Below are 26765 nucleotides of genomic sequence, written 5' to 3'. Positions count from 1 at the left end.
ATAATTCAATAAGCATAATGTAATATTAAAATATTAGCAAAAACATATTTTAAATGTGTGTATAGTACAGTAATGATATTTTACTGTATATTTAAGTTTAGTCCCAATAGTCCTTGTGTGCGTGTGCAGCTCCATTTGCTGTTCATTGTGTAAATGATAGATCTCACCCGTACAGGAGAACTGACAGCAAAACAGTTGTATAACTGATGATGTAAACAATGCGCTCTGTGTCTCTGAGCTTTAATAAAACAAAAATGAAAGTTACTACTGTAACTACGATTCTATGAATCCCGGATGACCACCAGAGGCGGTGCTTCAAGTACTGAATGATCATTCTTGCGCATGCGCAGGTCGAGTAATAACAAAGGTCGAGGTAACAAAGTCACCTGTGAACTGCCGGGGACCCACGTGACTCTATATAGTCACATGGCACCCGGCGTTCAATCCCTCAACCTTCTTGCGAGAAGCAAGGATTCCGAGGGACCAAGCACTGTGGCGGTCTTCCGGGATTCATAGAACCGTAGTTACAGTAGTAACTTTAGTTCTATTTGTTCTATTTCATCCCTACTGACCACCACAGGCGGTGCTTCAAGTGTAACTCTTCTTATTTCGTTGTCGGTCACCTAGTATGATACAGAATGAAAAACGCTTCACAATGTGGCTTTGACTGCAGGCAAGTGGTCCGACAGGCTCCACCAGCGCTCCTCAGAATTCTTTTTCTTTTTTTAGATTTGATCGTATAGTTTAAACAATAAATAAAACAGTTAAATTCTCAAAAACAAAACAAATCATTTTTTCCAACGAATAATTCAAAAATAACATCCAACAGCAAAAACATCAAAATAACAGACAACTGTTAAACCAGTTGACAGTTAAAACATTCACAAAACATTATATATATATATATATATATATTTATACTTTGAACCCACCTAGTGTGATACAGAATAAAAAACGCTTCACAATGTGGCTTTGACTGCAGGCAAGTGGTCCGACAGGATGAAAAATAAAAGACACGGTTAGTGTCGTGACTGAGTGGTCAGCCACGAACACCAACCGGCGCAGCTCCCACTCACAGGGGTCACATTTTTTCAGCCCAGCCACGAGAAAACTTTACAAATTATATTTGTAGATGTTAAATATTCTTACTGTACTTTAATTGTTGAACTAGAAAAATATGACCCTAAGTAAAAAAAGAAGTGAAGAGCTGCCTCTCTTGCACCTACCTCCACCAGCGCTCCTCAAAATTCTGGTGGGGGAAGCCGCGAAAGTGCCTGAAGGACCAGTTGCATGCAGCCACTCATCACACCACTAGGTGGCTCCAAACATATGTGTTGATTAAAAATCTCATAAATGCACACAATTATTATAATTATTTTGATTAAAATTCACATAAAGATACATACGGCATCCTTCCGAAAGACGAATAGCCTTTTTGTTCATTTTGTCTCATAGAAATTTATTGCTGGCCCAAACATAATGATAAAGACTCTGAGACCAGCTGATTATTTCACTATACATAATCTGGGAAAGATCCCCCATTTTTCCCAGATCCCCTATCTGGGAAAGATGGGGGAGGGGAGACGCATTGGCGAGCCGGAGCTGACCTCACGCAGTAGAGGAAACCAAGTCCTCGCTGGCCAGAAGGAGGCCACCAGCAGAACCCTGTGCCCCTCCTTACAAACCCTCAGGAGAGTCTGAAAAAGTAGCTGAATGGTGGAAAGGCATAAAGGAGGGTCCAGGGCCAGTCATGTGCCAGCGCATCGTATCCCAGAGGGATGCTGTTGTCCAAGGAGAACCAAAGGGGACAGTGAAATGTGTCCCTTGAGGCAAAGAGATCCACGTCCGCCCTGCTAAAGACTTTCCAGATGCGCTCCACTACCTCTTGGTGAAGCTTCCACTCTCCTGGGAGCGGCTTCTGACGGAATAGAAAATCTGTTGGCATGTTCTGTGACCCCGGGTTGTAGGCTGCTCTGAGGCTGGCCAAGTGCGGAGCTACCCAGGTCAGAAGCCGTTGAGTCGAGCACAACAGTTTCCTTGACCTGGTACCCCCCTGGTGGTTAATGTGAAACACCACAGTGGCGTCGTCTGACCTCACCAGCACATGCTTCCTCTGCAAGCCTGGAAGAAAGCTCAGAAGAAGCAGAAGCACAACCTGTAATTCCAGGACATCGATGTGTTCTCTGCTCTTCCGCTGGGACCATGTCCCCTGTGCCATTTGACCCCGCCAGGTTGCACCCCAGCCCGTGGAGGATGCATCCGTAAACAACTTCCCGACGGCATGGGAGGGAACCAAGCGGAACCCCCGTCGTCATAAACAACCTCACCCTTAACTGGGAGAGAGACTGAAGACACTGAGGCCCCACCCGAAGTCTTCTGAGATGATGAGTGTTCTTTGTGGAGTCTAGATTCAAGCTGTTCAACCACATCTGGAGGAGCCACAATGACACCAGCCCCAAAGGCACTACGGCGGATGCAGCTGTAAACACGCCCAGAAGTCGAAGATACTGCACCAGAGGCAGTGCCATGCTGCGCCTGAATTCTGGGAGCATGCTCAATATATTGTTAACCCCCTGGGGTGACGGGCAAGTCCAGGTGCAGGCGGCCCAGAAGCCGAGCTGTCCCGGGGTAAAATAGCTGACTACTGGCAATCTGCGGGCCCCCTGGCCCTTTGAAGGCCTCCGAGGACACCAGCCAGACTGTGCAGCTCGAAAGAGGTAAGATGACCTGGCACCAGACCTTGAGGCTCAATGGAAGAAGGAGATGGGCACGAGGACCTCCGTGAAGGACCTGCAGCTGCCCAAGTGCCAACTGGTTGGCGATCACGTCTGTGAAGCCCTGCCAGCTGCTGCCTTGTTCGAGAGGCCTGAGCTGTACGGTCCAAGGCGTCAAGTGCTGCAGAGCCGAGAAGTTCCCCCGGAACTACAGGCAGGGCCTGGAGGGTTCAACTACAAGGCTCAGTAAGTGGGGACTGCGCCAACCAGACCTGGCGGCGAGCATGCACCGGGATGGAGAGTGTGCATCCAAGCTCCCTTCTCATGAGAGCAAAGGCCTGCAGAGATGCATCAACCAGGTCTTGCGTGGGATGGTCCAGTGGAACAGATTCCAAGGAGGAAGACAGCATAAGATGGGAGAGAGAGTTCCCAATCCGGCCCATGCGGGACCCAGAATCGCCTTGCAGAGAAGGTCATCAGTAATACGGCACTGAGGCCGTGGACAACGTGCATTGGGCCGCAAAGCCTCATCAGGTGGGATAATAAGAGAGGCAATGCCCGGTTCCACCGCTGGCATCTGCCCCAAGCCAACCCTGGGTGCCTCCTGCATGGCTGCCAGGACCCTGCCATCCGTTGTCAGATGTGAAAGTGCCTTGGTGTCTGACCAGCAAGCATGTAGATTCCATATATACTCCTCCGAGGGAGGAACCACAAAGGCAGCCTCTGATCTACTGCGCCTAAAGAATGCACTGGAAGCTGCAGGGTGGGCCTGAGGAACACCAATATGTAAACGGGCAAGAGCCGTTCGAACGGCGGCCGTCACAGACTCCCCTGTATCCTTCTGGGAGGCAATGGAGTCGGACCCAGAGGCCCCAGAGCCCAGCTCTGGAAGGACCTCACAGAAATGGGTGCCAGAGGCCGCCACCGAAATAACATCGTCGTCATTGACTGATGCTTCATCCCTCTCGGGAAGGGTCGCCGCAATCACCATCAGCCTGAAATGACTGGAGGAGGGCCTTCATTTGGGCCAGCTCAGTAGTGAGGTGATCCACTCTTGTGGACAACTTCCATGCATCAGTCCGTCTGGCTCGCTTCGCTGGCACCAAAGGTGTAGCCACAGTAGGCCATTTGCACATCATCTGTCCCGGCGGCAACAGACTATGCAGCGCAGCGCCAGCCCAGTCAGAAGGCTGCTCAAGTGCAGCCAACCGATCCAGTCTGACCGACTGGGGCATGACGCAACAGTTGGGGCAAGCGTTATCCGACAGCGCCTCCCGGAGATGTTCCACACCGAGACAGGAGAGACACAAGTCATGCCCGACGTCGGGCTGAAGCAGAGCCAGACAGGTCGAGCAGCATAAATTATCCAGCATCATACCACTGAAAGGAGTGATTAGCCCGCCACCAACAAGAAGTCAACACGAGCAGAAAACGCCACTGGCGACTCCATTGTAGGAAAACCCCTGTAGAGGCTACAAACTCAGGGTAAGCATAAACGCCACCAGCGAGTCCAATAATTAACCAAAAGATGAACTCAGCACGAGCAGAGACGCCACTGGTGAGTCAGATAATTAACAACAAAGTAAGATGGACTCAGCGCAAGCAAAAACACCACTGGTGAGTTTAGATAAACAAAACTATAGAAGAACTCAGCGTAATCACAAATGCAACAAGTGAGTCAGATAAAACGACAACAAAGGAAGATCAACTCGGCGTGAGCAGAAACACCACCTGTGAGTCAAAAGAGCCACAACAATTAATGTGGCAAATCAAAGTGTTGAGAAAAGAGCAAAACTTACTAGTCGTTGCAGAGGCGACCGCACATCTGGTAAAGGTGAAAACAGCTTGTGCAGCCCCTGGAAGGCGACACTTACTCGCAGCTCCGACCGAAATCGGTCACAGGGCTACCAGCAACAAGCAGCTAGGACAACAGTGGTACACACAGAAGCAACCAGCTTCACTTGACCACACGCCTGTACTCAACACACCTGCGCGCGAGAAGAATAAAAGGGATTGAACGCCGGGTGCCATGTGACTATATAGAGTCACGTGGGTTCCCGGCAGGTCACAGGTGACTTTGTTGTCATTAGTACTCAACCTGTGCATGCACAAGAATGATCATTCAGTGCTTGAAGCACCGCCTCTGTCGGTTAGTAGGGATGAAATAGAACCTGTTATTTGTCTCATAACAGCAGCATGATTCACACACTGACCTCACTTCCTCTCCAGCAAAGTCAAACACTTTAGTGATGGTGACTTTAGCCGGTCCTGATGGTTTGGCTTCTGTACTTAATGAAGTCTCCTTTAACACTGAACATTCAGTCTGTAAGTAAAAACACATTCATCAAACCAGGACAAAGACATTTAAAGAGTCATAAAGTGGTGATTGCAAACTGACAATCAATTACCATGACAACCAGGGGTGAAAGTAATTTCAAATTCTTGGGGGTACTATGACAAGAGTGTATATATATAATTTTAGCAACAGTTAACCTTGGTGCATGTGAAATATTAGATAGAACATGAATATTTTGAGTAGATTTTAAATTAGGCAGATTTTGATAATCATTCAATTTAAAATAACAACTGATTTTCTTAACTTACATAAAATCACAAACAGTTTTGAAAAAGGGCCTTCAGTAGAGAATGTCTTCTATCAGAGGAAAAGGATGTGCTGTGCTAGGCAGTTCACAAAAACAAAAGTAATGGGGAAAAACAGGATGGGAGAGATAACTTCTGTCTGTTTACGTACTAGGTCAAATTCTTTGGTATTTTCTATGAGGTAAGAAAAACACTAAAATCTTGAGAAAAACAAAACTAGTATTTGGGATATGGAATCACTCAGGCAGGAAAACGAGCAAGGTCTAGGTGAAAAATAAATCTCTTTCTGGCAACTAGGGTCTTTGTTCAAATGCATAGAAAGGGAGGAACTGGGAGAAGACTCCAGATGTAACTGGCATGAGAAGATCCTGTTTTCAGAGTGACCTTTGCTCTCTCTTTCTCTTTGGTTTTGAATAGGTGTCCCACATCCTATCCAAGTAATTTGAAACTGCTTAGAAGTTTAGAAGGAGAGGACACACCTTCAGTGCATATATTAAAATTAGGACTACACCTCTTAATAAAAGTCTCCACTTCACATCAGCAAGCCGAATTGCTTTGTTTACAGCTGCACGAGCAACTCCCAAAGGCGCCTTTGCGTTTTCTCCTATTTTTGCATTTTGTTCATTTTTCTACTTTTCTCAGGTAATTAATGTCTGTTTTGTGGTTTGGACTTCTTGATGATTTGGGTGTGATGCTGATCTGTTTTGTTTTTATGCATTTAATTGTCTGAATAAAACTCTAGATATGTCTGAAGTTGAATGGTGAATTGTTCTCTGTGTGTTTTCCACTGCGTACATGCGGAACTCTGGATTCGGGAGACTAGAGGAAAAACAATGAGCAAAGAAGTTTAATATTTTATTCCTCTAGCTTTAACTATATATATATATATATATATATATATATATATATGTTTATGTGCTTTGGAGTTTCTGTTCTGATTAACTTTTTTGCGAAGCTCTTGAATTGAGCTACCCAGCTGTATTTCCTTCACCCCACTGGCTGCAATGTTGACACCTTGAGATGCCATGAGACCTAAATTCTGAACATCATGGCATGGAGTGCATCCCAGTTTTCCATGTCTGGCATATAACCATTCATTTTAGCTTTTAAACTGGTTCTATTGATCCTGTGTCCAGACAGAGGGATAATCAGCAGCCCAGCATCATGACCTGTTTGTTCTGAAGATCCTGCAGCTTCATCTTCCTAACATGGCGCCTCCTCACCCTGACTCTCATACTGATAGGAGGAACCACAGAGCTCTGTTAGGTTAAAGCTCATCTTCTGAAGTTGGTATATTTTTCCTCCAACAGGTTCCAGAGGAATCACCTCAAACCAGATGTTGGACTGGATTTTATTTCACTGTCACTTGTGAATGTTAGCTTCTTATTTTCAACAGTGGAGCTATAAAGGTTGAAAACGGTTATTATTTTGGAGGAAGTCTCATCAACATCAATATTTCCACTAAATAAGAGGCAAAAAAAATAGTTTGATAAAGGAAAAGCCTTTCAGACTCTGAGCTCAAAGCAAGATGCCAGAGAGCAATAAAACTTTCTTTTTAAATTAGACAATTTAATTTCACATAATTATCGCGGTAGAAGCCATTTGTTTGTTAAATACGTAATGAAACATATTTACCGTGTTTGATGTTTGTTGTAAATGACGTATACTCACAAAGAGCTAAGTAAGATTGTCGTTTATTGAATGTTCAGAAACTACAGCGGCTGTAAAGCGCCACAGCAAAGGTAAACAAAGGTAAAACAACCTGAACAGGTGATCAACTCAAAACCACTCGCACCTTTTTACTTTCTCTCTGTCGTTTAAGCACACCCGTTGCCGTGGCAACCGTCTGCGCTGCACAAAAAGAGCACAGATTAAGTTAAAAACATAACATTGAGTCCGTTACGATATTAGGTTTTCAGGCTTGATATTTGTTTTGCAATCATTAATAAGTGCTCCCTGAACACAACGGTGGTTGATTAGTTAATTTTAAACTCCTTCTCTGCTAGTTATTTAGGTAATGGAACCGAAACGCACAAAATTGTGCAACACCTTGTTGAAACAATAATTACAGAAATTATTATTTTTGTTGGGTCATTAATTGGAACGCATGATTGTTTTCTGTTGTTCTTTAATAAAGTTATGAACGTTTTGATAAGGAGTTAGAGGAGGACGTGCTGGTCTCAGCCTCCTGGCGGCGTTCAGTTTGTCTCCTAATGTCGAGATCGACTCAAAACCTTCCGCGATCCATGTATTGCACCGCTGATCTAGCAAAGCACAAACAGTTCAGAAACAATATGAGATGGGGAAAAAAAGCTATTCATTAACTGATTAAGTCGTGTTTTAGATTGTTCTTGAAAAACAAATCAGTCACGACTGATTAGTGGATGCACTCATGGCTGGACAGTGAACCCATTGTTTTGTTTTTACAGCAGACAGCCGCTCCCCTCTCTTGCAGGCAGCGGCGTGGTAAAAGGGGGGAAAAGTGATGACAATTCTGGGGGCCCTGACCAACAGGTAGCCCTCCATAATTTAATTATTTATTTTTTGTTCATAGAAATTAAAAAAAATAAAAAATCGGGGCCCTGTCACAATTACAAAATTAATCATATTGCATTTTCAAAGATTGTTTTTAGCAGTAAAAATTTAATGTTCCCACTCCCATATCATAAAACACACATCCATATTTGCCCTGAACCTCCCTGCGTTACATGGCTTGTTCCTGCTTGGAGCGCTTCAGAGTGACGCTGTTCAGCAGCAGTCAGTGGAAGATATGAACGATTGTGGCAGTTACTATGCTGCTAAGAAAAATTATAAAATCAGGTTTTCAAAAAAAAGAGAGGGAGATAAAGAAAAAGGCAAGAGTGTTAATTTATAACCCAGTTTTTCTCCAAGAGAGGCGAGTAGACTGTGTGAGATTATCAACCATTTAGCATAATTAACTTAGCTACAGACTACTGTTTGCCTCCATTTCACTAGCATTTAATGAATTAAGGAAATAAATTACCAACATATTCATGTATTTAACTTGTCCCTGGTACCTTTTACCACTTAACAGGTGAGTCAGTCAGCAGCAGTTATAACCCACGTCCCTCCTGACCCGTCCTCTCCTGAATGAAATTAAAGCTGCAGAATATAACTTTTATATAAATATTTTTTTTCCACATATTTGTTAAAACTGTCATTATGTTGTGACAGTATGGTATGAGAGGTAATCTGTGAAAAATCTATTTCCTCTGCCTTCTCCCAGTGCTAGAAACAACCAGTCAGTGGCAGGAGAGTTTTAGTGCTGTCAATCACAATCTCATGTGGTGCTGCTCATCCTTCCTCCCCCTCGATTTGTGCCATGCTGCAGCTAGCATAGCACAAAACTGTGAATGCTCAGTTTAGTTAGCATAGCTACCAATGATGGCAGATAAATGGTTTCTTGCAATGATAAGTTGCTTCTCCACCATTAGCACATTTAGCAGTGAGTGAATGAGGCTAATTGACAGCGCTAAGAGCGTCCTACTAGTTCTGATTGGTTGTTTTGGTCAGAACAGTGCATTGATTGATTGTTTTCACTGATTATCTGTCTCATAACAAACTGCTACGACATAGTGACAGTTTTAACAAATATGGAGAAAACATATTTTTTATTAAAGTTATGTACTGCAGCTTGACCGTACCCGCCTACTTTCACCCCTGATGATAACCATCTGTAGTTCAGAAGGTTGTCATGGTAACATCAACGTTTTTAAATACACAGACATCTCCCCTAGAACAAATTTACCTTTTCAGTGGAATCTGACTGGCAGCTGGGTGCAGAATCTTTGGGTCTTGACCCGACATCGGACAGGAAACTGGCCCAAAGATCATCCGACTTCTTCTTCCGTTTCTCCTCATCATCACTGTCTTCCTTCGGCAGCTGAGCCTCTACCTGCTTTAGCTCTTCTTTCCTCTTCCTGTTTCAAACGATTCATAAAATCTTTACGATTATCATCATGTTTATTTTACTGTGAAACAAACTCTCATTTTTAGTTAAATATAAAGAAAACACTCACTTAAAAAATAGATACTTTTTTTATTGTACTGTGGAAGATGTTGCATTATAAATTAGTTTATTTATATGGCAGCAGCTCACCCCACAAATAAATCTAGATGAGAATGATAAAGTAAACACACTGAAATCATATGAAACCCAATTAATTGTAAAATATATTTAAGTTTTGTCTGAATGTGTTTTGGTAAAAGGAGTTTTTTATCAGAAACTAGCAATAAAAAAAACAAATACAAAAGAATTCTGATATTTGTTTTTAAATGCAAATAATTTAATTATACGTTTTTTATAATTAAAAAACTTTAATTATAAAAAATTTATTCTCATATTTTCAAAACGGAGAAGATATTTCTCAGATATAACCAGGCACCTGGTATCATGGCACGGCACACACATGGAAATGATAAAAACCTCTCACACACACACACACACACACACACACACACACACACACACACACACACACGCACGCACACATACATGCACGCAAGCAAGCACAGAGGCAGACAGAAGGTTGCTCCAAGTTTGTCTTGACGCTGCAGTTGGTGTCAAAAGTGGAAAAACAAGTCATTTCTTGCTTTCCATTGCAGGTAATTTCAGCTTTTAGATTTTAAATTTAAAAAATGAAAATGTAATTTCTTTAGCTTGTTTTACCACAAAAAATTGTGTTGTTTAAAATGAGACATTTGTGTTTTAATATTAAGGTCAAATAATCTCTGGTCTGGATTTTTATTCCTGGTTTCTGATGACCAAACCATCTTTGAAACAAAACATTCAGAGCCTGGAGGCAGAACATCAATGCTGAGAGCCGATTCAGATGTGACTGTGCTCTGTCGTTAGGAGCCCTGACTCTGTTTCAATCCCATCAGTTCCAAACACTCGTACTTCATTACCACAGATCCATTAACTAGTGCAAACACACAACTATTGTCTATCATCACGTCATAATACCAAACGACACACACTCACAATCATGAGGCAGTCATCAGGGGTGAAAGTAGTTTTAAATTCTTGGGGGTACTATGACAAAAAAAAGTAAAATAAAACATATATATATATATATATATATATATATATATATATATATATATATATATACATATATATAGCTTCTTTGTGTGCTTTGAAGTTAATGTGCTGATTAATTTTTTCGTGAAGCGATAAAAGCTGGTAGCTCTTGAATTGTTACAAATTAGAGCTGTATTTCCTTCAGTCCACTGGCTGCAATGTTGAACCTTGAGATGCCATGAGACCTAAATTCTGAACATCATGGCATGGAGTACATCCCAGTTTTCCATGTCTGGCATATAACCATTCATTTTAGCTTTTAAACTGGTTATATTGATCCTGTGTCCAGACAGAGGGATAATCAGCAGCCCAGCATCATGACCTGTTTGTTCTGAAGATCCTGCAGCTTCATCTTCCTAACATGGCGCCTCCTCACCCTGACTCTCATACTGACAGGAGGAACCACAGAGCTCAGTTAAGTTAAAGCTCATCTTCTGAAGTTGGGATATTTTTCCTCCAACAGGTTCCAGAGGAATCACCTCAAACCAGATGTTGGACTGGATTTTATTTCACTGTCATTTGTGAATGTTAGAGCCTCAGTTTCAACAATAGAGCTATAAAGGTTGAAAAAGGTTATAATTTTGGAGAAAATCTCATCAACATCAATATTTCCACTAAATAAGAGGCAAAAAAAAAAAGTTTGATAAAGGAAAAGCCTCTCAGACTCTGAGCCCGACAGCATCAAACTATTTTTTTATATTAGACAATTAATTTAATTTCACATAATTATCGCGGTAGAAGCCATTTGTTAAATACTTAATGAAACATATTTACCGTGTTTGATGTTTGTTGTAAATAACGCATACTCACAAATAACGAGATAATTAGTCCAAGTTTGTTGTTTATTGAACGTTCAGAAACTACAGCGGCTGTGATGAGCCACAGAAAAGGAAAACAAAGATAAAACAACCTGAACAGGTGATCAACTCTAAACCACTCGCACATTTTTACTCTCCGTCTCTCTGTCGTTTAAGCACACCCGTTGCCATGGCAACCTCCTCTTGCGCTCCCCAAGACAACCAGAGATTACGTTAAAAACATTCAGTCCGTTCTCATATCAGGTTTTCAGGCTTGATATTTATTTTGCGATCATTAATAAGCCTCCCTGACCACAGCGGTGGTTGATTATTTTGGTAATGGAACCGAAACGCACAGAATTGCGCAACACCTTGTTGAAACAATAATCACTGAGATTATTGTTGTTGTTGGGTCATTAATTTGAACACGTTTTGTTGATTTTGTTGTTGTTGTTCTTTAATAAAGTTACGAACGTTTTAAGTCAGCCAGAGGAGGACGTGCTGGTCTCAGCCTCCTGGCGGCGTTCAGTTTGTCACCTAATGCTGAGATCGACTCAAAACCTTCCACGATCGACATATTGCACCGCTGCTCTAGTTAAGCACGAACAGTTCAGAAACAATATGAAATTGGAAAAAAGTGATTTATTAACTGATTAAGTCGTGTTTTAGATTGTTTTTGAAAAACTAATCAGTCACGGCTGATTAGTGGGTGCAACATGGCTGCACAGTGAACCCATTGATTTTTTACAGCAGACAGCCTCTCCCCTCTCTTGCAGGTACTGCGTACCCCCGCTAAATATTTTAGGGGTACGCAGTACCCTGCCGTACCCCCTTACTTTCACCCCTGGCAGTCATACAGTGACAGCGGCGTCACCTGTGCAGCTCAGTCTCTGACTGCGACAGGAAGTTGTTCTTTTGATTGGACCCCTGATTTTTGTGTCTCACACTCACTTCCTGCTGATGTCTTTTCTTTTCTTTTTTTTCTTGAGGTCAGGATGAGGCACAGTGTCATCCTCATGGAGAGGGTCTTCCTTCTCACACTCATTAATGTCATCCTCACTGAGGTTATCGTCTGAAAGAAAGACCAGTGTCATACACAATTTTAAAAATAGACAGAAAGTTACTGTTTGTGTTTTGAAAGCAAATATTTACATACAGTGTATAAAAAGACACTCTTTTTTTCCTCTTTGTCTGACATCAGATCAGACTGAACCTTTCCTGTTTTGGCCCATCAATATGATCAAAACGATTTCTGCAATAAAACATTATCTGAATAAAGAAATAATTGTTTTAATAAAACTTTCTTGAAATTCAATAGTTTACATTCACCAAGATGAGTTTCCATGAACTTCTAGCAGCTGTGTGCTGAAGCAGGAGCTGAAAGACGATTTAGACACAACCTGGAGCTCACTGGTCAACTGACAGACACTGAGGCAGATTGACATTTCAACACCCACTGTGTTTAGAGCCAAAGTGAATTAGTAATTAATGCCAGTGTGTGTGTGTGTGTGTGTGTGTGTGTGTGTGTGTGTGTGTGTGTGTGTGTGTGTGTGTGTGCATTCTACATCTTCTTAAACCCTCACTTGGTAGATGGTCAGGTTCTGGTTCTGCTGGAGGTTTCTTCCTGTTAAAGGGGAGTTTTTTCCCCTTCACTGTCACCACATGTATGGTCAGTATGAGGGATTACTGTAAAGCCAACAACACAACGCAATCTGGTGGGTTTCCTTAGACAGAAAACTTTGTAACCAGTCTGAATAATAAACAGAATTTGACAATGTGATAATTAGGATCAGTTGGAATCTGCCTGTGTGATTGTCATGAGTTGTGTGTTGTGAACTGGATCCAAGGCATGATTAACCACTCTGGTCAATGACGGGGTTTGCCCCCACATCAAAACCCGCTGTTCAGAAAAAGGCTAGACATTCCACAAAATGATAACTTGGCAAGGATTAAGAGTTTGAAAAAAAAAAAAAGTAAACTTCAGTCAATCCACAAACCTAAGCCGACATATTGTTTTTAGTGAGGGTTTCTCTAAACTACACTGCTCAAAAAAAATAAAGGGAACACTCAAATAACACATCCTAGATCTGAATGAATGAAATATTCTCTTTGAATACTTTGTTCTGTACAAAGTTGAATGTGCTGACAACAAAATCACACAAAAATCATCAATGGAAATCAAATTTATTAACCAATGGAGGCCTGGATTTGGAGCCACACACAAAATTAAAGTGAAATGTTCCCTTTATTTTTTTGAGCAGTATATATGGTATGGCTTCTATGTCTGGTGAGAAAGGAAGGTTGTCTGGGATTTGAAAATATAAAATTTTGAACTTGTGATGAATATTTTTCACTGCGTTTTCACGGAACCAAAGGCTGAACTAATTTAATCCAAACGTTGCTTCGGCGTGTTGTTATTATTATACAAATGTTAACATAATGTAACTAACATGTTGGTGATGTCTATAATGGTTCATACCGTCAGAATTGTCATTTGTTTCTTAAACTATAGGATATATAATAATTCCCACATAAGAAAAATCTACAGTAAATTGTTCAAGATTAAAAAATAATAAAATATCATTATTAATATTATAATACTACTATTAATATATTACTTCCACACTGAAGACATCTGGCTGGATGTCTTCATTCTTTCTGTTTAACTGTCTGAACCATCGTCTCTTATTCAACAGCATAGCATTATTTAACGCAAGGCACAGCCTCACCTGATGGGACATAGTCGGCATCTTCATTTGACAAATATCCGTCTGAGTCGTAGTCAGAGTAACTCATGGCGCTGAGGGGGAGGAAAACTTAAGTGAGGTGAGAATAATAAGAGGCTGGACTGCTTCCTAACAGCCTGTTTTGATGTAAAACAGTTTAAGAGATACAACGTGCGCTGGGTTCAGACACTTCCTTAACACCTAAACAGAGACGGGATCATTAAACACTGGCACAAACAGAAAGGGTACGTTCTTACTCGTCAACAACCATTCGCTCTCGCATGCCGAGGCTTCCGGTCCGATATCGCCCAGTTCCGGTAGGAAACGACGTTCTCTTTAGGAAGGTTCCGGAGCAATAGACCTGGAGGTTGTTTAGTTTACGGTTCAGAGCTAAAACCCATCTGGATAAATTAGACAGTATTCAGCATCAAGCATTAAGATTGTGTACTGGAGCATTCAAAACAACACCTACAGCAGCATTAGAAATAGAAACGGGAGAAATGCCATTAGATCTAGGAGAACTAAACTAAGAATTAATTATTGGTTAAATTTGATGGGTAATAAATGTGATCATCCAACTTGGGAAATTTTAAAATCATGTTGGGAAAAGGAGAAGAAAGAAATGAGGAGTTATGGATGGAAAATTGAAAAGGACATAAAGGAATTTAAAACAGATAATCTAGAAATTAATCAAACAGATCCAATATCAATTATACCCTGGATTCTTCCAGAAACTATAGCGATATATCAATAATGGTAAAGAAACAAGACAAATCAAATGTTGTAGATAGATATTCAGTGCAATCATATTTAAATAATTATTATTGATATGTTCAAATTTATACAGATGCATCAAAAATAGCCGGAAAAATTTGAAACAGCTGGAAGCACAATACTTGCAATCCCAGAATTCAATTTGAAAATAGGGGAACAAATTACGGAAGGGTTATAAATATATACAGGTGAAATCCCAGATAGCACAGAATGATTGAAACAACATTGAATCAATGTCAGCCAGAAACATTGAATCAACGTTGAACGCTGACATTGAAACAACATTGAAAGTGGTCGGTGACTTGTATGTTGAATTAACGTTAGGGTTTCAACCATAACTGACATATCAATGTTGATTCAACCATCATCTGTATGTCAACTTACATGCCTATTTGTGTTGATATTACATTGAATCAGTTAGGAATCCACGTTGATTCAACCATTATCTGAACGTGGATCTGCATGCAGATTTGTGTTGATTCTACATTGAATCAATGTTGATTCAACACTCATTTGACTGTGGATCTGCATGCATATTTGTGTTGATTCTACATTGAATCAATGTTGATTCAACACTCATTTGACTGTGGATCTGCATGCATATTTGTGTTGATTCTACATTGAATAAGTTAGGAATCAATGGTGATTCAACCATCATCTGAACGTGGATCTGCATGCAGATTTGTGTTGATTCTACATTGAATCAATGTTGATTCAACACTCATTTGACTGTGGATCTGCATGCAGATTTGTGTTGATTCTACATTGAATAAGTTAGGAATCAATGGTGATTCAACCATCATCTGAACGTGGATCTGCATGCAGATTTGTGTTAATTCTACATTGAATCAATGTTGATTCAACACTCATTTGACTGTGGATCTGCATGCATATTTGTGTTGATTCTACATTGAATCAATGTTGATTCAACACTCATTTGACTGTGGATCTGCATGCAGATTTGTGTTGATTCTACATTGAATAAGTTAGGAATCAATGGTGATTCAACCATCATCTGAACGTGGATCTGCATGCAGATTTGTGTTAATTCTACATTGAATCAATGTTGATTCAACACTCATTTGACTGTGGATGTACATGCAGATTTGGGTTGTTTTTATATTGAATGAAAGCTAAGGATTTATGTACATTTTAGTCTGATAGGTCTACATCATAACATGCCACTAAAAGTTTCTTCACTGGTGTTAAACAGTGATTATTGGCAGATGATGCGTAAACTGTGTACAAAAGTTTAAAAATGACAACATGGGTTTGATTTAACATTTTATTTAAGAAAAGAGGGACAGATCTTTAAACATATTCGACTGTTGTTTTGACAGTCAAAACAACAGTCTGTTGTCCACAGAAGAACAGAGTCGATGAAGTTAAGCTTTGTACTGTATGAAGTAGGGAAACAGTACAAGTTGTGGTAACCCCAGTTTGACTCTGGTTGGCGTCACTTTGATTCCTTGCGATGTCTTCCTCTCATTCTGGTGCATAATGAAGCCACTTCTTGACAATTTTGCTGCAGTCCTCAAGAGTCAGCTTTCGGTCAAACTGCAGAGCAACAGCTGAAAAAAATAAAAGTGAGGAAGGTGCCGGTTAGAAAGATGATAAACATTTGAAAAGTTCTGAAACACAATGAAATATTAAACACTGTACTGGTTACAGGTCTGAGAACAAATACAAACCATATAGTTCCCCATGTACACTCACTGTTAAATTAATATCTTAATCTCTCAATATTTATCTTAATGTTTACATATACAACTGCATTTACCCATCAAGCTGCAGTATAGTGTAGGATTTATGATATTGATATTAAATCAATATTTAAAATAAAGGGCTGTTTATCAGAAAACCTAACAATAAAACTCAGGGAGGATCAGGTTTATTTAACACACCAGAAACAAATAAATCAAACAAAAGGTGATTTATAGTGTAGTTGGAAAAATTATAATTTATACAGAATAAACTTCCATCAAATAGCTGGTTCAATCTTCCATCAACTACAAATATTTCCAAATAAGTTGATTAAATTCCTTAAAAAGTGTCTATATGCTAATAAAGATCCCACACAAGTAACAATAGTCCAGTTCAATTTAACCAGTTACCAATCCAAGGATCAACAGACTGAATCAGTCATTAGCAGGTTTAGTTCAGTGTTTCACCTGCCTTACATGTTAAGTGTTTCCCTTCTGCCTCACCTGGATTGAATCTGTGGATGATTAACAACCTACTGCACTTCTTGATGGCTGCAGACGGTCATGTAATCATCCAACTCAGCTGTTCTGGTACAGAGGCTCATTTAAGCACGACCCTAAGCATATCATAATAAAAAGTTAAAAACAAGTGATTACTATCACAACAATTTAAAGCCCACCTGGAGCAGCCAGCCTTACACTTCCTTGTCCACCACATGTTCTCCCAGACCAAACAATAGGCCCCGCCCTATTTTAAAAACTCAAATCCCACAAAATCTCGCAGGATTTCATACTTAGGCCTGGAGTGGTGGGTAGGATGAAAATAATACAAAAGGAGACATGACCTTAATTATTAAAAATATCCGTTTTGCCCCAAAATAACCAGGATTACTATGGGCACAAAACAATGCCCTTATTTTTCAATAAACACATTTAAGATCAAAGTAATATTGAAAAACTTACCATAAAAGTGCTCAGCGGAGAATTCAATTCAGAAGCCGGTAGCAAACAAGCCAGCAGCAAAGTGGCTTTTTGGTTGGGACAAACCACAAGTGTAAAATCGGGGAGGTGGACTGTACAACTCCTAGTACAGACTTGTAGATGTTTTTGTGTCAACACATTATGCACAGTCAGTAATAATATTTACAGACAAGTAAGAAAATGTACAGAAAGGAAATATCTGATTATAGACTGAGAAAGTCTACCGCCTGTTGAGAAAGGTCTATTTAATGTTAAAGTTACTTTCCCTCAATGGAATATATACTAGTCAGTCCCAGTGACCGTTTCACTCACGGTTTAGCCGATGTGTTTCCTGGGTAAAGATCAAACAAAAAACGCAGACCAACCTCCCCGCCCCTCGCTCAACAGTTTCTGGTAGCGCAGGCGATAAACGTCAGGGGCCTGGTGATTCATTAGGGGTCCGGTAATTAGCCCCGCCCCCTGGCCCAACGCTGACTTGTTCCGCTAGTGAATCTGGGTACAGAACGGAATCACAACTCAGTGTTGTCAACACATAGTGCTTAAGTTAAAACGTGATTAACCCTCACCTAAAAGGGGTTGTGCTGTGGTGGCGCAGGGGTTAAGCACAAACCACAATCAAGGACTCAGTCCTCAACACAGCTGTCACAGGTTCAATTCCTGACCTTGGCAACCTTTGCTGCATTACCCCCCTTCTCTCATTACCCACCTTCCTGTCAATTAACTATCAAATAAAGGCCACTAGCCAAAACAATCTTTTAAAAAATGAAAAACCTTCACTTAAAATTAAAGTTGTTTCACCCGATTGAGGGGTAGATGGGCCCAGGTGGGGGGAAAGAGGTGTGTGTGTTTTTGGCGGGTGGAGGGAAGGGGGTTGGGCGTTTGAATGGCAGGCGGTGGTGAGGGGTGCAAAAAACACCTTACATTGAACACTTTGATTACTAGTTTTTCCCCAAACCTTATCCTCAAGGCAAACTGACCTGCATGCTTTCAGTTCAGCAAAACCTTGTTAATCAAATGTTAATTAAAATCATGTGTGCTGAATTAGGGAAATGGCTAAAACTTGCAGGGCAGTGTGCCTGGTGCCAGTGCTGAAAAACACTGGATTCGATGTGGCATTTCAATCAATGAATGTTAATTGGCTAGAATTGAATGGTTGTTTGATGGTTGATCCAGCTTGTCGTTGACCTGAACCATACATGCAGCCTTTGTGATCATTATTCAACATAAAATAAACATCGTGTGCTATCTGGGTAGTTCGTCCCCAAACCTTGACGTCAATCAAACTGACCTGCGTTTTTTCAGTTCAGCAAAACCCCGTTAATCAGACGTCAATTAATATCATGTGTGTTGAATTAGGGAAATGCCTAAAACTTGTAGGGCCTGGAGGACCAGTGCTGAAACACACTGGATTCGACGTTGGCATTTCATTTATTTGATGTCAACCACAAAACAACATTGATTCAATGACACAGTTTCAACATTAGTTAATTGGCTAGAATTGAATGGTTGTTTTATAGTTGATCCACCATCAGTTGTCGATCTCAACCAAACATGCAACCTTTGTGATGATAATTCAACATTGAATTAACATATTTTCCAACAAGCCAACAGCGAAGTGGCTGTGTGTTTGGGACATCCCACTCATGTAAATGGTGGGGGTGGACCGCTCCGCTCCTTTTAGTAAGTTGTAGATGTTTTTGTGTCAATATATCACACACACAGTCAGTGAGAATTGTTATGAACAAGTAAGAAAATGTACAGAAAGGAATCACCAACCACTATCCTCTACAGTGCTTAATTTAAATGTGATAACCCCCACTCAGTAATAAAATACTCTGACCCAGAGCGCTGATGAGGAGGAGGTCAAACGCAGGTCAGTTTGATTGACGTCAAGGTTTGGGGAAGAACTACCCAGATAGCACACAATGTTAATTCAATGTTGAATTATGATCACAAAGGCTGCATGTATGGTTCAGGTCAATGACAGAAGCTGGATCAACCATCAAACAACCATTCAATTCTAGCCAATTAACATTCATTGATTGAAATGCCACATCGAATCCAGCGTTTTTCAGCACCGGCACCAGGCACACTGCCCTGCAAGTTTTAGGCATTTCCCTAATTCAGCACACATGATTTTAATTAACATTTGATTAACAAGGTTTTGCTGAACTGAAAGCATGCAGGTCAGTTTGCCTTGAGGATAAGGTTTGGGGAAAAACTAGTAATCAAAGTGTTCAATCAATGTAAGGTGTTTTTTGCACCCCTCACCACCGCTTGCCATTCAAACGCCCAACCCCCTTCCCTCCACCCGCCAAAAACACACACACACCTCTTTCCCCCCACCTGGGCCCATCTACCCCTCAATCAGGTGAAACAACTTTAATTTTAAGTGAGGGTTTTTCATTTTTCACATTTTAAAAGATTGTTTTGGCTAGTGGCCTTTATTTGATAGTTAATTGACAGGAAGGTGGGTAATGAGAGAGGGGGGGTAATGCAGCAAAGGTTGCCAAGGTCAGGAATCGAGCCTGCGACAGCTGTGTTGAGGACTGAGGCCTTGATTGTGGTTTGTGCTTAACCCCTGCGCCACCACAGCACAACCCCTTTTAGGTGAGGGTTAATCACGTTTTAACTTAAGCACTATGTGTTGACAACACTGAGTTGTGATTCCGTTCTGTACCCAGATTCACTAGCGGAACAAGTCAGCGTTGGGCCAGGGGGCGGGGCTAATTACCGGACCCCTAACGAATCACCAGGCCCCTGACATTTATCACCTGCGCTACCAGAAACTGTTGAGCGAGGGGCGGGGAGGTTGGTCTGCGTTTTTTGGTTGATCTTTACCCAGGAAACACATCGGCTAAACCGTGAGTGAAACGGTCACTGGGACTGACTAGTATATATTCCATTGAGGGAAAGTAACTTTAACATTAAATAGACCTTTCTCAACAGGCAGTAGACTTTCTCAGTCTATAATCAGACATTTAAGCGACTTGAAACTGCACCCCCAGCCCCACCCCCCCATAGCTCTTCACCTGCCCAGATTGCACATGATGGCAATTCAACATTGAATTAACATCTTTTGCCAACAAGCCAACAGCGAAGTGGCTGTGTGTTTGGGACATCCCACTCATGTAAATGGTGGGGGTGGACCGCTCCACTCCTTGTAGTAAGTTGTAGATGTTTTTGTGTCAATATATCACACTCAAATGGTCGGTAGGACTTTGTTATGAAAAAGAAAGAAAATGTACAGAAATGAATCTTCACCCACTATCCTTTACAGAGGTTAATTTAGAATGTAATAACCCCCACTCACTAATAAAATGCTGACCCAGAGCTCTGATGAGGAGGAGAGGAGGGGAAGGGGTGTGGCAAAACAGCCGTTTTGCAGACATCAAAACAGACATTGATTCAACATTGATCAGTCGTTGATCAGACATTAGCATTTCATTCATTAGATTTCAACCACAAAAGAACATTGATTCAATGACACAGTTTCAACATTGGTTACTTGGCTAGAGGTGGATGGTTGTTTGATGGTTGATCAACCGTCAGTTGTTGACTTCAACCAAAAATCAACCCTTCTGACTATAATTCAATGTTGATTTACCATTGTGTGCAATCTGGGCAGTTTGTTGCAGCCCTCATCACCTTCTCATCTCCCCCTACTCCCTCCCAAGCCTCCCCCACCCAGCCGCTCCTCCCAACCTTCTCCTCTTTACCCCCTCTCATCCCTTCTTCCCTCCCCCTCCTTGAGCTCTGGGTCAGAACATTTTATTACTAGGTGGGGGTTAATCATGTTTCAAATTAAGCACTACATGTTGAGAACAGTGGGTTGTGATTCCTTTCTGTACATTTTCTTACTTTTCTGTAAATATTATTACTGACTGTGAATAATGTGTTGACACAAAAACATCTACAAGTCTGTACTAGGAGTTGTACAGTCCACCTCCCCAATTTTACACTTGTGGTTTGTCCCAACCAAACAGCCACTTTGCTGCTGGCTTGTTTGCTACCGGCTTCTGAATTGAATTCTCCGCTGAGCACTTTTATGGTAAGTTTTTCAATATTACTTTGATCTTAAATGTGTTTATTGAAAAATAAGGGCATTGTTTTGTGCCCATAGTAATCCTGGTTATTTTGAGGCAAAACGGATATTTTTAATAATTGAGGTCATGTCTCCTTTTGTATTATTTTCATCCTACCCACCACTCCAGGCCTAAGTATGAAATCCTGCGAGATTTTGTGGGATTTGAGTTTTTAAAATAGGGTGGGGCCTATTGTTTGGTCTGGGAGAGCATGTGGTGGACAAGAAAGTGTAAGGCTGGCTGCTCCAGGTGGGCTTTAAATTGTTGTGATAGTAATCACTTGTTTTTAACTTTTTATTATGATATGCTTAGGGACGTGCTTAAATGAGCCTCTGTACCAGAACAGCTGAGTTGGATGATTACATGACCGTCTGCAGCCATCAAGAAGTGCAGAAGGTTGTTAATCATCCACAGATTCAATCCAGGTGAGGCAGAAGGGAAACACTTAACATGTAAGGCAGGTGAAACACTGAACTAAACCTGCTAATGACTGATTCAGTCTGTTGATCCTTGGATTGGTTACTGGTTAAATTGAACTGGACTATTGTTACTTGTGTGGGATCTTTATTAGCATATAGACACTTTTTAAGGAATTTAATCAACTTATTTGGAAATATTTGTAGTTGATGGAAGATTGAACCAGCTATTTGATGGAAGTTTATTCTGTATAAATTATAATTTTTCCCACTACACTATAAATCACCTTTTGTTCTATTTATTTGTCTCTGGTGTGTTAAATAAACCCTGATCCTCCCTGAGTTTTATTGTTAGGTTTTCTGATAAACAGCCCTTTATTTTAAATATTGATTTAATATCAATATCATAAATCCTACACTATACTGCAGCTTAATGGGTAAATGTAGTTGTATATGTAAACATTAAGATAAATATTAATGAAAGATTAAGATATTAATTTAACAGTGAGTGTACATGGGGAACTATATGGTTTGTATTTGTTCTCAGACCTGTAACCAGTACACTGTTTAATATTTCATTGTGTTTCAGAACTTTTCAAATGTTTATCATCTTTCTAACCGGCACCTTCCTCACTTTTATTTTCTTCAGCTGTTGCTCTGCAGTTTGACCGAAAGCTGACTCTTGAGGACTGCAGCAAAACTGTCAAGAAGTGGCTTCATTATGCGCCAGAATGAGAGGAAAACATCACAAGGAATCAAAGTGACGCCAACCAGAGTCAAACTGGGGTTACCACAACTTGTACTGTTTCCCTACTTCATACAGTACAAAGCTTAACCTCATGGACTCTGTTCTTCTGTGGACAACAGACTGTTGTTTTGACAGTCAAAAAGGAATCAAATATGTTTAAAGATCTGTCCCTCTTTTCTTAAATAAAATGTTAAATCAAACCCATGTTGTCATTTTTAAACTTTTGTACACAGTTTACGCATCATCTGCCAATAATCACTGTTTAACACCAGTGAAGAAACTTTTAGTGGCATGTTATGATGTAGACCTATCAGACCTAAAATGTACATAAATCCTTAGCTTTCATTCAATATAAAAACAACCCAAATCTGCATGTACATCCACAGTCAAATGAGTGTTGAATCAACATTGATTCAATGTAGAATCAACACAAATATGCATGCAGATCCACGTTCTGATGATGGTTGAATCACCATTGATTCCTAACTGATTCAATGTAGAATCAACACAAATATGCATGCAGATCCACAGTCAAATGAGTGTTGAATCAACATTGATTCAATGTAGAATCAACACAAATCTGCATGCAGATCCACGTTCAGATAATGGTTGAATCAACGTGGATTCCTAACTGATTCAATGTAATATCAACACAAATAGGCATGTAAGTTGACATACAGATGATGGTTGAATCAACATTGATATAATGTCAGTAATGGTTGAAACCCTAACGTTGATTCAACATACAAGTCACCGACCACTTTCGATGTTGTTTCAATGTCGGCGTTCAACGTTGATTCAATGTTTCTGGCTGACATCGATTCAATGTTGTTTCAATGATTCTGTGCTATCTGGGAAGGTTAAGGTTCGGTCATACAGGGCTTAATTATTCACTTTTTAAAATACAGAAGCATAAAACAGGAAAGTGTGAATATTGTGAGAAGTTTGAAACAATAGAGCATGTTATTTTAGAGTGTTATAAATATGAAGAAGAGAGAAGATGCATGTTGAGAGAGTGTGCAGGTATTAAAGAAAGGTTTAGGTAGTATATTTTTTGAGGAGGGATTTGGGAAGTAGACATATTCAAATAATTATTCAATTTCTTAAAATTTCATAGAATCTGAGTAGAGTAATATGGTTGTGAATGTGTAAAGAATAACTAAAGCTATAGGCAAGTAAGGTTATATAAGTAGGTGTGTATGTGTGAGTGTATGTTTAGTCAGAAATTCTTGTAGGGATTAGGTATGAAGTAAAAGTAGGGGAAGGTATGTAGATCATCACAAACCACACTCCATACCAGTGAGTGGCGGTGATGCTACTGAAAGTTTATTGCCAACTGCCAATAAAAACCAACAAGAAGAAGAAGAATATGACCTGGAAGTAATTGTTCCACATTTTTCTTTCCCTCTTTCTTTCTTTCTTTCTTTCTTTCTTTCTTTCTTTCTTTCTTTCTTTCTTTCTTTCTTTCTTTCTTTCTTTCTTTCTTTCTTTCTTCATAAAGAAGAAAGATATATAGACATTTTGTCAAATTTAAAATGAACCCAATATTTCATTCCACTTTAATGTGTGTTTAATCATTTGTGTGTTTACTATTTTATTACGTATGCCTCATCAATCACTGTACTGCAGTTTACAGAGAATTACAAAGCAGAGAATTTATCCAGTGCTGTAAATTTATGAGTGTCTGTAAAGTTAAAGATGAGAGACACCAGAACCAGCAATGCAGCTGAAGGCAACTATCAAAGTAACCTGGGCTTCATGGCTGCAGAACCACAGACTGGTCTCTTCCATGGCACGCCAAATGGAGACGATCACTCAGTAGGGCTCCCTGAGTACAAGTGGGACGAGAGAAAGGACTATAAATAGAAGTCGTGTTTAAATGACTTGGTTTGACAGACTTTTAAAAATATATTTAAAATATAGTGAAGCTACCAGAAGGTAGAGAAAGGAGGGTTTCCGCCAGTGTATTACAAACCTGGTGAGGCACCAGGTTTTACTTTTGCCCCATCAGGTTAGGCATGGTTTATTTATTAATTATATTTTTTCTTAGTCACTAGTAACTGTGATATTAGTCTTGTTTTAAACTGAGACATTGTTTTTATCTAGAGAATTGCGCACAAATGTTGTACAATGTTTCATTGTTACAATGACAAAGTTCTGTTCTGATAACAAAGACGGGCTAAAGTCTCTTTCTTGAAACAGCTGGAAGCACAATACTAGTGTGGTCAGTATGTGAACACATAGGGAGACTGAGGTCAGAGTTCTTTTTATTCAGTGGAACTCCATAACCACTGCCTGACTTCATCGGTCTGTTATCAACTTCAATCAATGAAGTGATAAATCACAGAAAAAAAGAAAAACATTTGGACACTTTAACTCAGATGAAAGTGAAGTGCAAAAAAATTATATCATTTGTTTGTTTTTAAGAGTTTATAGTTGATATTTAGTTATTGTTAATGTCTTCAAATAAACACATAATTACCTGGTGATATTTTAAAATTTCCTTTCCACTTTAGACATTTCTTAACTGAAAAACACAGTAGGCCACTGGATAACTGCCTGAGTGCCCCTACCACCAGGCTTAGCAAGTTTTCTGTGGGAAACCCTGAAAAGCTTTTCACAGCTTTCATTAGTTAAATTTAAGTCAAAGGAAATATGGAATACTCATTGCCTCCAAAAGATGGCAGCAATGTATCTCATACCAGCTGCTGCTTAGTCACGTGAAGAGTGAAAGAAACATCCTGGGTAGAAAGTTGCATTTGTGACACTGACAGCTGAAGCTTGAATTAGATTAAATGTTGATCAAACATTTAATCTAATTTATTTCAGTTGTTTGTCAAATGAGTAAAAACAACGTAACGGAAAAGGTGTTGACCGAAATAATTCTTAGTTAATACAAACATGTCAAAGAATATTGCAGAAATTGTGGACAGAAGGGTAATAATACTGACTCTGCACATAAATTTGAGACACTGACTTAAAAAGCTCTGGCTTTTTCATAAATTCATTTAAATAGTTCTTCAGTGAACCGTGAAATGGAAAAAGGCCAAATGTATTTCACTGCAAAAACTTTTATCCATGACGATATATATTTACACAAAGAACCTTCACTGGAGATTTGTATTTGTATTTACTATATGTATGTGAACAGTTGTTACATCCATGTTACTCCACTTGCTCAGTGGAGTAGAATTTGAATCCTAGACTTTTATATAAAATGGAGATGCTCAAAAAACCCAGGTCTAAAAAGATGTTCACTCTGTTATACTTTTTTAAAATCTTTTCTCATATATTTTTGCAAGGCTAGTTTAATAGAATGACATTTCAGTGTGTGTTATGTTCTGCTAAAGTAGGTTACTAAGTAGATAAATAACTTTTAAAATATATTTCAAATAATAGCTTTCTGAATCGCATGTTCTGATTTAAAGGAGGAACACAGTGTATTAAACAGCAAAGATCATAGGAAGCAAAGAGATGATCCAACAAAGAGAGGCAGCCATTACACCTTCTCCTCACAAATAACACATAATTGTCTTCTCCAAATCTAATGTGTTTAGATGGCAGACTCAGCTCCATTTGAAGATGACCTAAATGAAGAGTGATTAAGTGTAATTTGCACATATTAATAGCAGGAGGTGACAGAATGGCCACGTAGTGGAGTGGACAGTCAAATCGATGCGTGATCAAATATACAAACCAGGTAACATGAACGGAAAAAATTACTTTAACAAGAGTTTGGATGAGAAGAAGTAAGACATTTATTAAAACCTTGCAAGGTGAGAACAGCAATACAGAGCCAAAGGAGTCCATCAAGCCTGCTCCAGCTGCTGATCCTGGCTCTTTTCTCCAGGTTCTGGTCAGCAGATCATATAACAGCATTAGGTTGTCACTATTTCTGGGTGTTTCTCAACAGAGAGAAGAGCGGCTGGAATGGACTATAGAGGGCTGTTTCACAAAACCAGTATAATGGATTAAGCCTTGATTTGGTGTCACAAAAGCTGAAACATACAGGTTACCATGGCGATTTATCCTGTGCAGTTAGCCTACTCCAGACCAAGCTAACAGCCAGGCTTGAATAAGCCTGGAGTTTTATTTATTCAGTCAGCGATCCCACTG

General features: G+C 40.0%; 1 protein-coding gene, 1 long non-coding RNA gene and 1 pseudogene across 3 annotated transcripts in view; 1 reads left to right on the top strand and 2 right to left on the bottom strand.

Annotated features, from left to right (window-relative positions):
• cfdp1 (chromatin remodeling protein CFDP1) overlaps window positions 1–14281 on the bottom strand; it is a 39697-nt gene extending 25416 nt beyond the window's left edge. For both annotated transcript variants that reach the window (XM_088006641.1, XM_088006642.1), the window contains exons 1-5: window positions 14200–14281; window positions 13946–14016; window positions 12168–12288; window positions 9085–9256; window positions 4928–5037 (exon numbers count right to left, since the gene is read on the bottom strand). In XM_088006641.1, the coding sequence (XP_087862767.1) occupies window positions 4928–5037; window positions 9085–9256; window positions 12168–12288; window positions 13946–14016; window positions 14200–14225 (500 nt within the window). In that variant the 5' untranslated portion in view covers window positions 14226–14281. The remainder of the gene's footprint in view (window positions 1–4927; window positions 5038–9084; window positions 9257–12167; window positions 12289–13945; window positions 14017–14199) is intronic.
• LOC148159534 (uncharacterized) lies at window positions 712–4921 on the bottom strand (annotated as a pseudogene).
• A 6768-nt stretch (window positions 14282–21049) lies between the features above and the next one.
• On the top strand, window positions 21050–22849 carry LOC148159533 (uncharacterized). The gene is made up of 3 exons (XR_015763157.1): window positions 21050–21451; window positions 21798–21910; window positions 22551–22849. It is a non-coding gene; the product is annotated as an uncharacterized LOC148159533 (long non-coding RNA).
• Window positions 22850–26765: the final 3916 nt, after the last annotated feature.

This window comes from Poecilia mexicana, unplaced genomic scaffold (genome assembly GCF_051168715.1).
Source record: "Poecilia mexicana isolate PSO_F unplaced genomic scaffold, ASM5116871v1 scaffold_6, whole genome shotgun sequence".
NCBI classification, from domain to species: Eukaryota; Metazoa; Chordata; class Actinopteri; order Cyprinodontiformes; family Poeciliidae; genus Poecilia; species Poecilia mexicana.
This window is presented reverse-complemented; position numbering and strand designations above follow the sequence as displayed.